Below are 17,461 nucleotides of genomic sequence, written 5' to 3' on the forward strand. Positions count from 1 at the left end.
AGTTATCTTCATCTTGAAGCTTCCCCCCCTTCCACCCCTACTTCCTCCCCCTTTTTCCGATAGGGCGACACGGTGGCCCAGTGGCTAGCACTGTTGCCTCACAGCAAGAACACCGCTGATCCAACCTCCTATCGGGCTGGTTGGCGTTTCTGTGCGGAGTTTACATGTTCTCCCCGCGTTCACGTGGGTTTTGCCCGGGTCCCCCGGTTTCCTCCCACCATCCAAAAACATAAACCATAGCCAATCGACTAAACCAAATTATCACCGAAAACAACACCAGTTTACACTTCTCACGCGGCGACAAGCAGGGGAGTCCTCGAGACCTACCTGAGCTCGATCTCCACTCTCGCCCTTCTAACAGGAGGGAGCCCCGGGCTCGAGGATATTACGAGCTCAGGGCTCTCTCCCAGGACAGCATGCCAAATAAGCTTTATTGATTATCAGCTAAGTGTGAACTCTTGAAATTAATGCTTAAGTCTATTTAATTGAATGTATTTTAATTACATTACAACATCAATGCTGTAAAAGGAAGTGTATAACATTAAAAATAGTCGCGTAAACCTTTCACCGGAAGTTTATCATTGACTGAAAAACACTAGCTGTGCATATAGCCCATCATCTATGAATGGCATCAGCTCATTTCTGCTTCTAGGAGTGACGGTAGCCTGCGCTCTTACTTGTTCCTCAGCCAGATGATCTGTGGTTTGGGGTTTCCCTCCGCTCGGCATGTGAAGTACACCGTGTTCCCTGAGGTCACGTCTACATCCTGCGGCTCAGAGGTGATCCGGGGCACTTCTGCTCCACAAGAGACACACAGGTTCACATATACAGTAAGCATGCCAGAGGTGTGAGTTTCATTTGGTGTGTTCCAGCTACAGACGCTTCAGCGCTGTGGGTTTGTTTGTAATGGCAGTGTGTTTGGCCTCTCCTGCTTTCTTCACTTCCTCTCCGCTGGTTTGGCTGCCTGTGCTGTTTGACGGCCAGGCATGAAGTGATTGTGGTCGGTTTTGGTCAGAACGGCTACATGCCAAACCTCCCAACATAACCCACCGACAACACTGTGTGCACATGGCAAAATATACTGATCTATACTGTTTCTACTGGTGAAAGCACAGGTCTGCTTGCTCACTGTGAATGAGCACAGTATTTTTTAACAGGCAGATCTGCTGTAGAGATTATGTGCTGCAGGTATTATGTAATTCTGCTTTCCAAAACCCTGAAACTAGCACTTCTATCTAAAGCAATGGTCTCAAACTCAGTTCCTGGAGGGTCCAACTCACACCTGCTTAATAGTCTCTAGTAGTCCTAAACACCTTGATTATTTGGATCAGCTGTGTTTGATTACGGTTGGAGCAAAACTGTGCAGAGCTGCGGCCCTCCAGGATTCGAGTTTGAGACGTATGATCTAGAGCAGGGGTCACCAAACTTGTTCCTGGAGGGCCGGTGTCCCTGCAGGGTTTAGCTCCAACTTGCCTCAACACACCTGCCTGGATGTTTCAAGTACACCTTGATTAGCTTGTTCAGGTGTGTTTGATTAGGGTTGGAGCTAAAATCTGCAGGACACCGGCCCTCCAGGAACAAGTTTGGTGACCACTGATCTAGAGGGTTAGTTCACCCAAACATTTAAATTCTGTTAGCAATTACTCAACTGGACGTCCTTTCAATCCCCTGAAAACCTCATTCATTTTTAGAATACAAACGAACAATGTAAAGCCCTTACTAACATGGGAAAACAAACCTGTGTGCGTGTAGTGTGTGTGTACTTTTTATACACGTGCGTATGTGGTTTATGAGGACACATAATTAATTAATGACATGGGTATGACCTAGTTGTACTCTATTAAGGTTTATGAGGACATCCATTCTGTCTTTCTATTTCAAAACACTTAAAAAAAATCATCCGTCACTGAATCAGAAATTTTCGTTCGTAATTTTCACACATTCTAAAATACATTCGATCATCGTATTGGCACACTGCCTGTGAAACTTTCATCCATCATATAAAAATTCAGGTTCAATTGTTTTGTTTTTTTGGTTGCTTGTTTATGTGGTTTATGAGGACACAAGAAATTCATGGGAGCGGCACGGTGCAACTTCAATCATTATCATTAGTCATTATTATATTACAAGTCTGTGAGGTCCGGCAGAGTGGCTCAGTGGTTAGCACTGTTGCCTCACAGCAGGAAGGTGGCTGGTTCGAGCCCCGGCTGGGTCAGTTGGCATTTCTGTGTGGAGTTTGCATGTTCTCTGTAGGTTTCCTCCGGGTGCTCCGGTTTTGTGCATGTGTGTGTGTGTGTGTGAATAAGTGTGTATGGGTGTTTCCCAGTTCTGAGTTGCAGCTGAAAGGGCATCCGCTGCCTTAAACATAAGCTGAAATAGTTGTCAGTTCATTCCACTGTGGTGACCCCTGATGAATAAGGGGCTAAGCCGAAGCAAAAATTGAATGAATGAATGAATGAATGAACAAGTCTGCGAAGTAAATAGTTTGTCAGTTAAATTAATTAGAGATTTTCTAGCTACACCGATACATCAGTTGCATTATTAAGTTATGAATCAATGTAAAAAGGTATTACCAAGGTAGTTTTTGCTTCTGGTGTCTTGTAGTGAAGCTAACTTTTTATTATTTTTTGAAAAGGGTATTTTAGAGTCGAAATTATAAAAAGGTGTTGGTTTCTAAGCACTTGGATTTCAAGTTATTTTCGATTAAATGCTCCATTAAAGGCCTGTTAAATGGTTTACACTGCAAAACATGCTTTTCATACTTCATGTTTTGTCTTGTTTCTTGATATAAATACTTAAATCAAAAAAGTATTTTCCAGACAAGTAAAAAATATAGTTTAGTTTTTCCTTAAAACAAATAAAATAATCTGCAAACGGCCTAAGCAGAATAATGTTATTTCAAACCTTCGACAAGATTAAGAAAAACACACTTCATTTTGACTCATTATTTCTGAAAACAAGACAATATCTTTTGCTGGTTTAGAAAATGCTTCTTTATTTGAGAATTTGTAGATATCTGCACTAGAAAATAGACAAAAACTCATAGGGCTCTATTCTAACTATCTAGGCGTAAAGTCTAAAGTTGGCGCGAAAGTATTAAAGACGTGTCCGAGTACACTTTTGCTATTTTAAGTAGGGAAATATGCACTCTGTGTCCCGGCGCATGGTCTAACAGGGTTGTGCTTGTTCACTTAATGAGTTCTGGGTGTGTTTTGAGCATAACATTCATTAAACCAATCAGAGTCTCGTATCTCACTTTCCCTTTAAGAGTCAGTTGCGTCGCTCTATGGCGCATTTGCTATTTACATGGCGACTCTGTGAGAGTAAAAACTGAACGCTTCACTAGCGAGTAAACAGTTAAACAGAGCATCTGCAGCGCGAGGATAAAGAACGAGCCTCCTCCATTCAGCCTCTTTACTTTCTCTTTACTTTACTTTTACTCTTTACTTTACTCCTTTACTTTGGTGGAGTGAGGAAACGGTGGAAACTCACTCCACTGAACACATTCATCAGCCCACATATTTAATTTCCATTGTTAAGCTCAAAGATTTGATCAAAACTATTTCTAAATTCAGTTCTAATCTCCAGCAAAGGAATAAATGAACAATAATAATAAAGCGTAGTCAAAAAACTGAGTTATATCCAAACACACGTCCTGTTCTGATGACCCATATGGTGATGCAGACGTCTCCTAAACCCCACAGCTGGACAAATCTACACTTGTGTTTATGAAAACAACTATAAGTCTGCAGATAATCAATAATCTTGCTGATAATAATAACATTATTCTGATGCAGATTATCTTGAATGAACTGAAAAAGCCCCCCGAGGTGAAGAAGGCATGGAGGCAGTGCTGTTTATATTGATGTAGAAAATCATCATTTCTGGATCATTTTAATCCTTTAATTGTTTTCATCTGTAAAGATATTTGTGTGTTACTGTACAACCTGTGTGTATTCAGCAGTGTGTAAGCGTTTGGACCTGCATAGGCGCATAACTAACGCGCTCTGCGCTGGACTTTACAGCAGCTTTTAGTTAGCCAATATTTCAGTTGCTCAAAATAGCAACATGTCAACAATGCGCCTTAACACACCTCCTGTTCAGACCAGAACACACATGAGTCCACAGAGTGGCGCAAATGGATTTGCTATTTAAACAACGTGGAGCAAAACGTGAAAATTACTGTTGCGCTGGTCTGAAAATAGCAACAAATCGCGCCAAACACGTCTTGCGATTTATTGTGCCGGGTGTATGATAGGACCTAATGTAAGAAAGCATTATTTGCAGAGTGTGTGTTTGACAGAAATCAGCAAATTCAGCACATCCTGATGAACTGAAGCAAATATCAGACAGAGAAACGTAGTTTAGTGCGACAGGAGAAGCCACTGTAAGTATGTGTGTTTATGTACCACAGTTTAGCTCGTGCGCAGTGAGTGTGGCGACGGATCGTCCCTGCAGGCGGTTGGGATAGTCACATGTGGCGGCGGCTTGAGCGTTCCCTGACTCTGCGTACTGCTTCAGCAGATCAGCCAACCACAGCAGCTCACAGTCACAGTGCAGAGCGTTAGAGTCCAGACGCCTGCAAACACACACACACACACACACACACACACACACACACACACACACACACACACACACGCGCGCGCACACACACACACACACACACACACACACACACACACACACACACACACACACACCCTCTGACTCGAGTTTTGCAGACATGTTTTACTATCTAGAACTGACTGGTTGAGGTTTGAGGAACCATCAACCCAAAACATGTTCTTCATTTTTATAGTTGGATATTAAAACATTTAAACCCCTATAATTAACACACTTGTCTAATGATGTTTTTTTTTAATAAATAATAATAAATAACAACTATTACAAAATAAAAGTCCTTTAAGTAAAGCATTTAACGTTTCGAATACTCACTTTCCGTCAGCTTATTCCCTGCTTTATCAGGGCTCGCCACAGCGGAATGAACCGCCATGTTTCAAATAACTTTTGTAAAAATAAAAAGGGTCAAATAATGGGTGAAACAATACACACACCGGCCACTTTATTAGGTACACCCATCCAACTGCTCGTTAACGCAAATTTCTAATCAGCCAATCACATGCCAGCAACTCAATGCATTTAGGCGTGTAGACATGATCAAGACGATCTGCTGCAGTTCAGCGCGAGCATCAGAATGGGGAAGAACGGGGATTTAAGTGACCTTGAACGTGGCATGGTTGTTGGCGCCAGACGGGCTGGTCTGAGTATTTCAGAAACTGCTGATCTACTGGCAACTGCTTGATGCTCTCACGTCAATATGGAGCAAGATCTCTGAGGAATATTTCCAGTACCTTGTTGAATCTATGCCATGAAGGATTAAGGCAGTTCTGAATACAAAAGTGGGTCCAACCCGGTACTAGTAGGGTGTACCTAATAAAGTGGCCGGTGAGTGTACATGTGTGCATTATATACATTTATTATGTATGTGTGATAGAATCAAAACTATTATGTTACATAGATATTTAAATGTATATATATATAACATGTCACACATATATTTAATATCTAAATATAAATAAACATTTTCTCAAATATATGCATGCAAGTATTTATATACATAATAAATATAAACAATACACACACTTAAATGAGCTCAAAACACACTTTTACTTCGAATGTGATTAATTTTTGCCCAGTTCTAGACAAAAAAATCTGTTTATAGTTTGTTGGTGGGTAAAATGCAACACAACCAACACTGACTGCAAGTAAAAAGAGGGATGAACTCTGATCATACTCACAGTCTCTTCATGGACTGCAGGTGTGAGAAGGTCCCTAAAGCAAGATGGCTGATCCTGTTGTTGTGCAGAAACCTAAAACACACACCAATAACAGCTTCATACTCAAGTCTGCCATATATTTAATGTGTGACAGGATACAAATGCCAGGGATCAACCCAAATTGTGTTTTACTGAAGAAAGATGTCAAAATTGTTCTGATTTATTCTGATCTATTTCGGATGCGCTGCTCAGAAGACATATATACTTTTAATGAAACATTGGAAAGCATTTCTCATTACGGTGAAGCAGCTAAAAACAGATACGTTGCTCACTTATTCGGTGGAAACCTTCAGAAATGGTAAAACGAATACATGTATATGTCCAATATTGATTATAAAATATTGCTTCTTACCTATAAAGCTTTAAATAGTCTAGCCCCTGTTTATCTAACCCACTCTTTAAGATCTCAAAACTCAGAGCTTCTGGTAATACTCAGAATATCAAAGTCCGCTAAAGGAGGTCGAATGCTCTCATATATGGCCCCTAAACTGTGAAATAGCCTTCCTGATCATGTCCATTGCATGTCATTTGCTCAATTATGCCATTTTAAAAGCAAACATGACATTGTTTGTTATGACCACTTGACATTACCAAGACAATATATGGTAACTTGTCATAAATCTAATATTATAGGCATTATAATTGGCATTATAATTGTGTCCTGAATATTTTTCTGATCACGTTTTCACTGGATTTGTCATTAAAATGTCTCATTTAAAGTGTCATTACTCATTATTTTTAACAGCATCATTCATATTTAACAAATTCAGCTTGTACGAATGCTGTAAAATCCATGACACAGTTATAATGGCTTCATGACAATCATGTTTATGACAGATTTATGACAGATTATGCTGTCTTGGTAATGTCGAGTTGTCATGACAGACAAAAACAGGTTGTGATGTATTTATGTCAGGTTGTCATAACAAACAATGTCATCTTTGCATTTCAAATGACATAACTGAGTAAATGACACTTAATAACAGTTGTCATAAGCATGCATAAAATATCATTCACTTCCATCACGTGTCACAGCATGATTATAAAGATTTAATGACAGTCTTATGAACACCCCTTTAAGTGAAATGTTACCAAAACATCTTAACAGTATTAAAAACCATGGGTTCACAAACTTTTGCACAGCTTTGTTTTTCTGTTATGAATTATATGTAAACATCTTTAAAAAAATCATACTCATGGCAGCGCCAAATAAAAATAACACGTATTTAGTTTGACCTCTCTTATGTTGTTAAAATTATTCACATCTTTCAATCCAGCAAGGGGTTCATATGAGTTTCAGCACACATTGTATGTATCTTGTGGAGCAGAGATGCGCAGTCCTCAGGGATCTTCAGTTTTCTCAGGTCTGACGGGTCACTTTCCCACAGAAGACGAATAAACAGCAGGAGGCTCCATTTCATTCATCACAGTCTTTTTCTTCACGTCTACTCTACATCACGCCAGTACTGAATTGATATATGTACGCTTGCTTTGCCTTTTTAAAGGAACGTGAGCTTCATGTCCTGTTTATCGTTCCCGTCGTTATTGTATGTGAATATGTGCTTCAGCTCACATTTTTGTGAAACCGCAAAAATATACTTAGACATACATTTGACTGCAGGTTGTGGGTGAAATGGACACCAGGGGGCAGTATGACGTCAACAACTTCTGTTCCTATTCACACTAATGATATTTACAGGGACGTATTATTGATGAATGTTATTTTTGTGCAGTTTTGTTTGCACAACACCAAATAAATACTATAAAAGAAATTGATGCTGTCTGTGATTTGTAACGAATATGTTTGCGGCACCTGTCTATCTTCATACGGACAACTTCTGGGGTGGTCAGTTTGCATTGTAGCTCACTTTGTCCGGTGTTCGAGTCCGGTAAAGCACGCTTTCACAAAAGCACTATAAAATCAAGGTAAATCTAGGTGATGGCAGCGCACTTTTCTCTTATGTTTGCTTCTGAAAGCACTATTGGTTAAGTTTAGGGAAGAGTTTAGGTCAGTGGTTCGCTAGCTGATTTGTACAACAAGCTCTGCCATGTCCTGGACGTGTACACGAAAGACGTGTGTCTGAAGCGTACAACAAAACATACCCTAAGTGAGGTATTCAGATTCACAGAAATGTAGACAGCGCCTTTTAGTGGATTTGTCATCTGAAACGAACAACAAAATGTTACCTAAGTAACGGATTTCAGATTCGCGCAAATCTAAACAGCGCCCTCTAGTGGATTTTTAATCTGAAACGTACAACAAAACATACCCTAAGTAACCCATTTGGGATTCAGACAAATGTGGACAGCGCCCTCTAGTGGATTTTTCATCTGAAACGTACAACAAAACATACCCTAAGTAACCCATTTGGGATTCAGACAAATGTGGACAGCGCCCTCTAGTGGATTTTTCATCTGAAACGTACAACAAAACATACCCTAAGTAACCCATTTGGGATTCAGAGAAATGTGGACAGCGCCCTCTAGTGGATCTGACATCTGAAACATACAACAAAACGTACCCTACGTAAAGTATTTCAGACTTGCACGAATGTAGACAGCGCCCACTAATGGATTTGTCATCTGAAATGTACAACAACATACTTTGAGTGATGTATTTTAAGTTTCCAAATGTAGACAGTGCCTTCTAGTGAATTTGTCATCAGAAAAGCATTACAAAATATTCCCTAAGTAACATATTTCAGATCTGCACAAATTTAGACATCTAGAGGATTCGTTCACTGAAACGTACAACAAAATGTACCCTGAAAAACATAATTCAGAGTCATAAAAATGTAGACAGCGCTCTCTAGTGGATTTGTCATCTGAAATGTACAACAAAATGTACCCGAAGTAACGTATTTCAGATTTGCACAAACATAAACAGCACCCTCTAGTGGGTTTGACATCTGGAACGTACAACAAAATGTACCCTAAGTAACCTATTTTAGATTGGCACAAATGTAGACAGTGCCCTCTAGTGGATTTGTCATCTGAAACGTACAACAAAACGTACCCTGAGTAATGTAGAGGATTTGACATCTGAAATGTACGACAAAATGAACCCGAAGTAAAGCATTTCAGATTAGCACAAATGTAGACAGCGCCCTCTAGTGAATTTAACACCTAAAATGTACAACAAAATGAACTTTAAGTAATGTATTTCAAATTAGCACAAATGTAGACAGCGCCCTCTAGTGGATTTGTCATCTGAAACGTGCAACGAAACGTACACAGAGCATTGTAATTTATGTTGGCAAAAATGTAGGCCAAGGCATGCATTTCTAATGAACCCAAGTTGGCTATAAAACCTCAATGAACACAAAACAATATATTCTGAAGAACATTGGAAAAAACAGCCATTTACATCTAAAAAATACCATGAAATTTTTTATAGCACATCAGTATATTTTTTCTTGTGTTCAACAGAAAAAAGAAACACACACTGTTCTCCACAAGTGGAGAATGAGGAAATGATGACAGGTCTTCATTTTCAGGTCAAGGTATCAAGGTATCAAGGTATCAAGGTATGTAACCTTGTGCCTAAAGGTTCAATAGTATGTTGCATAAACATTAAAAAAAAAGATTTTCCTCTTAAAGCAAACAAAAGGAAAAAGGAAATTCCTCTCTCAAATCAAACACGATCACTTCCTGGCAACATCATTTCATCATATCTCCATTCTCATCTTTTTTTTGATCCTTCTTCAAAAGACAGAGATCTGAGAGATAAAGCGAGGTGTGCAACTCACAGGCGCTCCAGCTTGGGTAGATGAGAGAAAGACTCAGGCTCCAGGGACTCAATGTTATTGAAGTGCAGGTATCTGTGTGAGAGAGAGAGAGAAAGCGAGCGAGAGATTGAGAGAGAGAGAGAGAGAGAGAGAGAGAGAGAGAGAGAGAGAGAGAGAGAGTCACATGCACAGCTCTTTACCTGCATCTCATCTACAATAACCAGTGTTTTTCACAGATCTTCATTGTAAATGCTACTTTTTGCACTTTTTCATTATTTACATTCATTCATTCATTCATTCATTCATGTATTTATTAATGTATTCATTCATTCAGTCATTTATTTATTGGTCCATAAAATCTGTTCACACAAATCCTTGTCAAGAAGTGATTTATTCATTCATTCATTTATTCATTCATTCATTCATTGGTGCATAATGTGTTCACAAAAACATTGTCATGAAATGTTTGAAAATGAAAATAACCCAACATTGAATTTGCCCATATTTGACCCAACACTGGGTTATGCTAACCCAGCTTTTTTAAACACATTTTTACACTTTTGTGTACACTTTTCATGATTTATATTCATTCATTCATTTATTTATTTACGTATTTATGTATTCATTCATTCACTCACACATTTGTGTGGTAATTAATTAATTCATTCATGTATTTATTTATGTATTTATTCATTCATTCACTCACACATTCATGTAGTATTTCATTCATTCGTTCACTCACACATTTGTGTGGTAATTTATTATTTCATTCATGTATTTATGTATTTATTCATTCATTCACACATTCATGCAGTAATTCATTCATTCATTCATGTATTCATTCATTCACACATTTATTCATTCATTCATTCATTCATTAGTTTTGAAAAGAAATGTTTGTAAATGAAAATAACTCAACATTGAATTTGCCAACCCAGCATTTTTATTTTTTACACATTTTTACAGTTTTGTGTACACTTTTCATGATTCATATTCATCCATTCATTTATTTATTTATTTTATCCATTCATGTATTTATTTATTTAAGTATTTATTTATTTATTTATTCATTCATGTATTTGTTTATGTATTTATGCATTTATTCATTCATACATTTATGTATTCATTCATTTATGCATTCATTGATGCATAATGTGTTCACACTGTCAAGAATTTTTAAAAACTGAAAATAACCCAACACTGAACTTGTCCATATTTGACCCAACACTGAGTTATGCCAACCCAGCATTTTTTTTACACATTTTTACACTTTTGTGTGCACTTTTTCAGGATTCATTCATTCATTCATGTATTTATTTTGTAATCATTCATTTGTGTATTTATTTATGCATTCATTAATTCATGTATTTATGTATTCATTCATTTAAGTATTTATGTATTCATTCATTCCTTTATTCATGTATTTATTTATGTATACATCCATTCATGTATTTATGTATTCATTCATTCATTCATTCATTTGTTTATTTATTTATTTATTTATTCATTTATGTAATTATTAATTTATGCATTTATTCATTCATTCATTGGTCTATAATGTCTGTTAATACACAATGTTGTCAAGAAATGTACTGCTTTAGCACTGAATCATGTGTGATAAATCTGAAGCATTAGAAAAACGAATACACTCTAGTTTCACGTTGACTTTAGCAGAGATTATCACAACTAGAACCACAAAACTAAACAAATTAAACTACTTTTTTTTTCATCATCTATGAAATTGTTGCTATAGAAAACTGTTCTCTTCTTAATTGATGCCCGACAATAAATACCATTACTGCAATAAGCCAAAAGATTAAATGGGAAAATAGAATCGAAACAAAAACAACAGAATTGATTGATTTATGTTATGAATAATTTGTCAAATGTGGAGTTATAGAAAGTAATAAGAAATTCTTGTGGGGTTTTTGTGAAATGCTTTTTGCGAAATGCTCACATGAGCTTTCCAGACATATGGTTTTTTGCATTTGGTGTTTTCCATTAAAACCACGGATGACTGGATAACCAAACTCTTACTTCAGGATCTGAACTCCAGCCAGACGAGAGCGAGACGTTTATGAACTGCTTATTAAAACCATACATAACGGCAGATATCAGAAACTACACACAACACCAACAACAATTTTGAGAACCTTTCTATTTAGTGTTTACTTAGTGGAGTAATTAGCTTAGCTAATTTAGCTTAGTGGAGAATATGAGTGTGTTTAGCTTAGTGGAGTTAACAGAATGCGTTCAGTGTTGACCATAGCAAAGCTTGCTGGTTACGTGCAGTCAAACTTCTTATTAATGACAATAAAATAATAGTTTGAGGGCGTCACGGTGGCTCAGTGGGTAGCACGATCATCTCACAGCAAGAAGGTTGCTGGTTCGAGCCCCGGTTCTTCTTTTATTGTGATTTTCTTATTAGTTTCAGTTCAGTTAACGTAAATGGTTTATGACCGATAGTTTTAGTCCTAACCCTGCTTTATAGCTTCACCAAACAGTTTCTCTGAGCAGCAAAGATCAACAGGATGTACTTACAGTTGCTCGAGAGAGACGAGACCCTTAAACGCTTCCCGGTCAATGGCCTGGATTTCATTCTTGTACAAATATCTGGAAAAGAAAGCAATAATCATATAAAAAACATTCAGAGATATGACGAGTACATTCTGAGTGCCACACACACACACACAGATGCACAGACAAGCACAGACAAGACACGTACGCAAAAATACACACACACACTCACATACATGCACACACACACATATATTCACATAAACACATGCACGCACCCAAAAACATGCACACATATGCATGCACGGACACAGGTGCACACACAAGCACACACTCATATTCTCACGTACTGTACATGCACACACAACACATGGACATATGGACATATGGACATATGGATGTACACAGACATGACGCACACATGCATGCACACAGATGCATACACCCATACATGGACACACACACACACACACACACACATATATTCACATACACACATGCACGCACCCAAAAACATGCACACATATGCACGCACGGACACAGGTGCACACACAAGCACACACTCATATTCTCACGTACTGTACATGCACACACACAGACATGACGCACACATGCATGCACAAAGACGCATACACACGCATGCACAAACACAGACGCACAAGCACACGCACTCGCCCATACATATATGCACGCAAGCATGCACACTAGGCATGGGAGGATAACCATTATCACAGTACACCGTGTTTGGAAAAGTCAAGGTCCAAAAGTTTCTGCTATACCGTTCCTACGGTGTGTGTAAGATCTTTTTATTCAGGTTTTTGTTTTATTTTTTAGGACAACAGTATCTCCAGCAGGAAAGATATCCAAGACGCCGTTTCAATTGTGAGGAAATGTGTGTTTTAGAAACTAATGAAGGCAGCACAAGTCAATAATTCATATGAATTACTTAGTCTGACATGTTTACTGCTCCAAAATATTTGAAATGACTCTTAAAATAAAATATATATCGTGTTTAAAGAATAAAAGAATATATTTTAATAATTAGTAACCACAATGCTGTCAAACCATGATATTTTTATCCAAGGTTATCACACCCTCAGGAACGTATACAATGCCTAATGCACTCACACATGCACACACAAGCACAGAAATAGAGCAGAAAGTCAGAAGTGTAGCGTAAAAGCACACAGTGCTGGAATAATGACAGTAAGAGCAGAGGCGGCTGCATGTGGACAGTGTCAGTCTGCATGTGGGAAACAGGAATTGTGTTTTCTCTGTCTGGGGAGTTTGTGCGGTTGAGAACGAGATCTCAGTCACACACACACACACACACATGACCTTGAGGACGATGACATCATCCCACAGTAAGAACACACTGCGGCTCCGTGTTCAAGATGAGCACAAACAGTCCAGGACTGAATCATATAGTGAACGTTTCATTCTTTTTCAAATATTTCACAATATTTCTCCGCTGTCGCCACTGGCTTGCATGGTTCGGGATCTGTAGAGCTGCGCATCGTTGGATTTGCTCTTCAGTGTTTGGACTCTCAGTAGTGATTATTAAACCACACTGAACTGAGCTAAACTGAACTTTAACACTGAAAACTGAACTACACTGTTCCTATTTACTGTGATCTTATATGTGAAGCTGCTTTGACACAATCTACATTGTATAAGCGCTATACAAATAAAGGTGAATTGAATTGAAAAAGTCCTGTTTAACGGAGAGAAGATTTCTTAAAGCACATTTCTAAACTTAATAGTTTTAATAACTCAATTCTAGGGCCAGCAGAATCTGCTGACGTTTTTTGCTATTTCTGCTGAGAATTTTGCTCAAAATCTGCTGATTTCTGCGGAATTATTTTGGGAGACTCAAAACTAAAACCTTAATTTGTGAAATCATATAATATCTTATATATAAAATAATCTCTTTTTAACTTGTATTTAATGTTTAAAATGCTAATTCAATTAGATTCACTTCATTTGGTAAACAAAGCAAGTCTCTCATATGATATCTCTACTAAAAGACAGAAAATATTACTGTACACACTGCACTGTACATAAATCAGATGAACATTTTCATTTTAGTCAATAATATTAGTGTAATTAATTTAAAGAGCCTATATTATACATGAAATAGGGTCATATTTAGGTTGTAAGGGTCTCCAACAACAGTCTAATATGCATGCAAGGTCAAACAACACTTTGATGGTCTTATAATCTGCATTTAGTTTTACCTAATTATCCCAGCGACTCCCATATGAATCGTTCAGCGATTCATTTGTTTCCAAACCCGTCCTCAGCGCGAAGCTAATCTGCGCTGATTGGACCGATGACAGCCTGCTGCGATTGGTCGACGACACTGACAGGCTTCAGCACGAGACAGAGTGAAATGGCCAGCAGCTAATCAACAATATAAAAGTAGTCACAGTGCATACACGCTTCATAGTGGATTTTGGCTGCCAGTGGGTGAACGTAAATACAGACGATGGACTAGAAAATACTGACGACTAACTATTTTATTAAGCAAAAAGTCCAAGAACTGGCGAGGAGATCTCCTAGCCCGTCAGGCTACATGCTCTTTTCACACACACACAGAGCCTGCGCGTCCAGAACAGAGAGGGCGCGGCGGCGACACCTCCCTCACCACCCGCGTCCTCAGTTATATCCGCGAATACCCCCCCCCCCCCCCCCCCCCCCCCCGCTTCAATTTCAACCGCGACTGGAATTCTGCAGAAAATCCGCGCGCAGATTCCGTGTGGGTCTAGTCATTTTTAATAACTGATTTCTTTTATTTTAACCTATTAAGGCCCAAGGTGTTTTTTTTTTCAAGCATTTTTTATTTCTCTTTACTATTTGGGCTTATTGGAACCTAATTAGAATAAAACCTAAGTATCATCTTTTGATATGATGTACTTTTAGAGAAAAACGATGTCCATATATGTGAACTCATCGTCTAAATTTACATAAAACACTTTTTCCTGACTGTTTTTAATGCATATATAACATATAATTTTTTTTAAAACTTGCTTTTACTATCAGAGAGTAAAAACAACATTTTTTCTTAATTTGGGCAGTTAAAAATAGTGTTTGGGACATTTCATATGCTGCAAAACAGTTACAAATCAACATATAAAACATTCAGAGTATTTTAAATAGCCACTTAAGAGCTAAAAAGTGCTGTCCGCATATGTGGCCACTGAAGCCCTTGGAGGATAATAGGAGGACTCAGCACTGTGTGTGGGAATCAGAGGTGAATATAAAGTCCAGGTAAGCAGCCCATGATGAATGGGTGTAATCAGGGGGAATCAGGAACTAGTGTGTGTGAGGTGCATGATGGTATTTGTAGTCTAGTTCAGTGACAGATGTGTAGTTCTCCAGCGATCTACAACTGCTAGATCGCTGGTGATTGTGACAATAATACAATAACAATATAACTGCTTGCAGAATATGAGCAAGTACCGTACCAGTGACTGGAGTAGATGGTTGAGAATGGGGAATTTACACTCGTCAATTTAATAATTTTTTCAGTACTTCAAAGTGAACATTTAAAATGAGAAATGATAATGACGTTGCATCTATATTAATTTTCTCTCTCTATTTTGTTTTAGTTAACATATCTTCCACTTAATTAATAATAACAGTTTAAAGTGTTTGATTTACAGTGCATACTCAGAGCGTATTTTATTGCCTGTATTTGGAGGACCGGCCAGAGCACTTGACCGTACTTGACTAAGCAGCAAGACAATCTCCCCTAGAAAGAAGTGCTGTCTCAGAGCTGGCCGTCATGACTGTGTGAACTATCACGAGTGTCTGATGACTGAACCGCCCAAGAGGAGATAATCAATGGATTAAGACTCTTTTAGACCACCAGCACTACAATAACAACGTGCTCTCATTTTTCAGCCTCGTCTAGAGATTAGCTAGACTACAGGCATTTTTTGAGATATCATTCTAAGAAAAAGGGTTTCAATGCTGTTTACTTCAATATTTTGTGTTGCTTTAACTTATTTTAATTCAACTAAATCTTTTAAGTTACACAAATTTTCAATTAATATTTTAAGTGTCTATCTATCTATCTATCTATCTATCTATCTATCTATCTATCTATCTATCTATCTATCTATCTATCTATCTATCTATCTATCTATCTATCTATCTATCTATCTATCTATCTATCTATCTGTCTATCCATCTGTCTGTCTGTCTGTCCATCTGTCTGTCTGTCTATCTATCTGTCTGTCTGTCTGTCTGTCTATCCATCTGTCTGTCTGTCTGTCTGTCTGTCTATCTATCTGTCTATCTATCTATCCATCCGTCTGTCTATCTATCTGTCTATCTATCTATCTGTCTATCTATCTATCTGTCTATCTATCTGTCTATCTATCTGTCTATCTATCTGTCTATCTGTCTATCTGTCTATCTATCTATCTATCTATCTATCTATCTATCTATCTATCTATCTATCTATCTATCTATCTATCTATCTATCTATCTGTCTGTCTGTCTGTCTGTCTGTCTGTCTATCTATCTATCTATCTGATTTCTTAATTTTTTGCATGTTTGTCACACTTAAATGTTTCAGATCATCAAACAAGTTTAAATATTAGTCAAAGATACCAAGAGTAAACACGTCATGCAGTTTCGAAATGAAGGTTTTTATTATTAAAGAAAACAAAATTCTAAACTACATACCCTTGTGTGAAAAAGTGTTTACCCATGCCTGATTACTGCACACCTGTTCACAATCAACAAATCATTTAAATAGGACCTGCCTGACAAAGTGAAGTAGACCAAAAGATCCTCAAAAGCGAGACATCATGCTGAGATCCAAAGAAATTCAAAAACAAAAAAATGAGAAAGAAAAGGATTGAGATCTATCAGTCTGGAAAAGATTATAAAGCCATTTCTAAAGCTTTGAGACTGCAGTGAACCACAGTGAGAGTCATTATCTACAAATGACAAAAACATGGAGCATTGGAGAACCAGATAACCAGATAACAGACTCATTGCAGGTTAGGGAAAATGCTTGAACCCAGTTGTTGTTGCTAAGGGTGACCCAACCAGTTACTAGTTTTAGATGGTAAACACGTTTTTACACAGGGCTCTGTAGTTTGTATTTTTGTTTTCCTTTAATTAATAAAAACCTTCATTTCATAACTGTACTGTAAAAAATGGCAGTGATTTCAACGGTAAAAAACTGTAAAAATGCTACAGTAAAAATCCATAACCTGGTTAACAGCATGTTTCCTTAATATAGATACGGCGAATAACCGTAAATTGACTTTCCCAGAATTCCCTGTACAGCACATCAATTTTTATGCTGTTTGTTGACATCACTATGGATCTTTTTAGTTGTTTCCCCATCAGTGATGT

General features: G+C 37.8%; 1 protein-coding gene across 1 annotated transcript in view; it reads right to left on the reverse strand.

Annotated features, from left to right (window-relative positions):
• Positions 1–17,461, reverse strand: part of LOC130244857 (peroxidasin homolog) — an 85,562-nt gene that overhangs the window by 33,013 nt on the left and 35,088 nt on the right. Inside the window, exons 4-8 of the mRNA XM_056477409.1 lie at positions 12,110–12,181; positions 9,590–9,661; positions 5,802–5,873; positions 4,410–4,579; positions 678–795 (exon numbers count right to left, since the gene is read on the reverse strand). Of these exons, the coding sequence (XP_056333384.1) occupies positions 678–795; positions 4,410–4,579; positions 5,802–5,873; positions 9,590–9,661; positions 12,110–12,181 (504 nt within the window). The remainder of the gene's footprint in view (positions 1–677; positions 796–4,409; positions 4,580–5,801; positions 5,874–9,589; positions 9,662–12,109; positions 12,182–17,461) is intronic.

This window comes from Danio aesculapii, chromosome 17, assembly GCF_903798145.1.
Source record: "Danio aesculapii chromosome 17, fDanAes4.1, whole genome shotgun sequence".
NCBI lineage: Eukaryota > Metazoa > Chordata > Actinopteri > Cypriniformes > Danionidae > Danio > Danio aesculapii.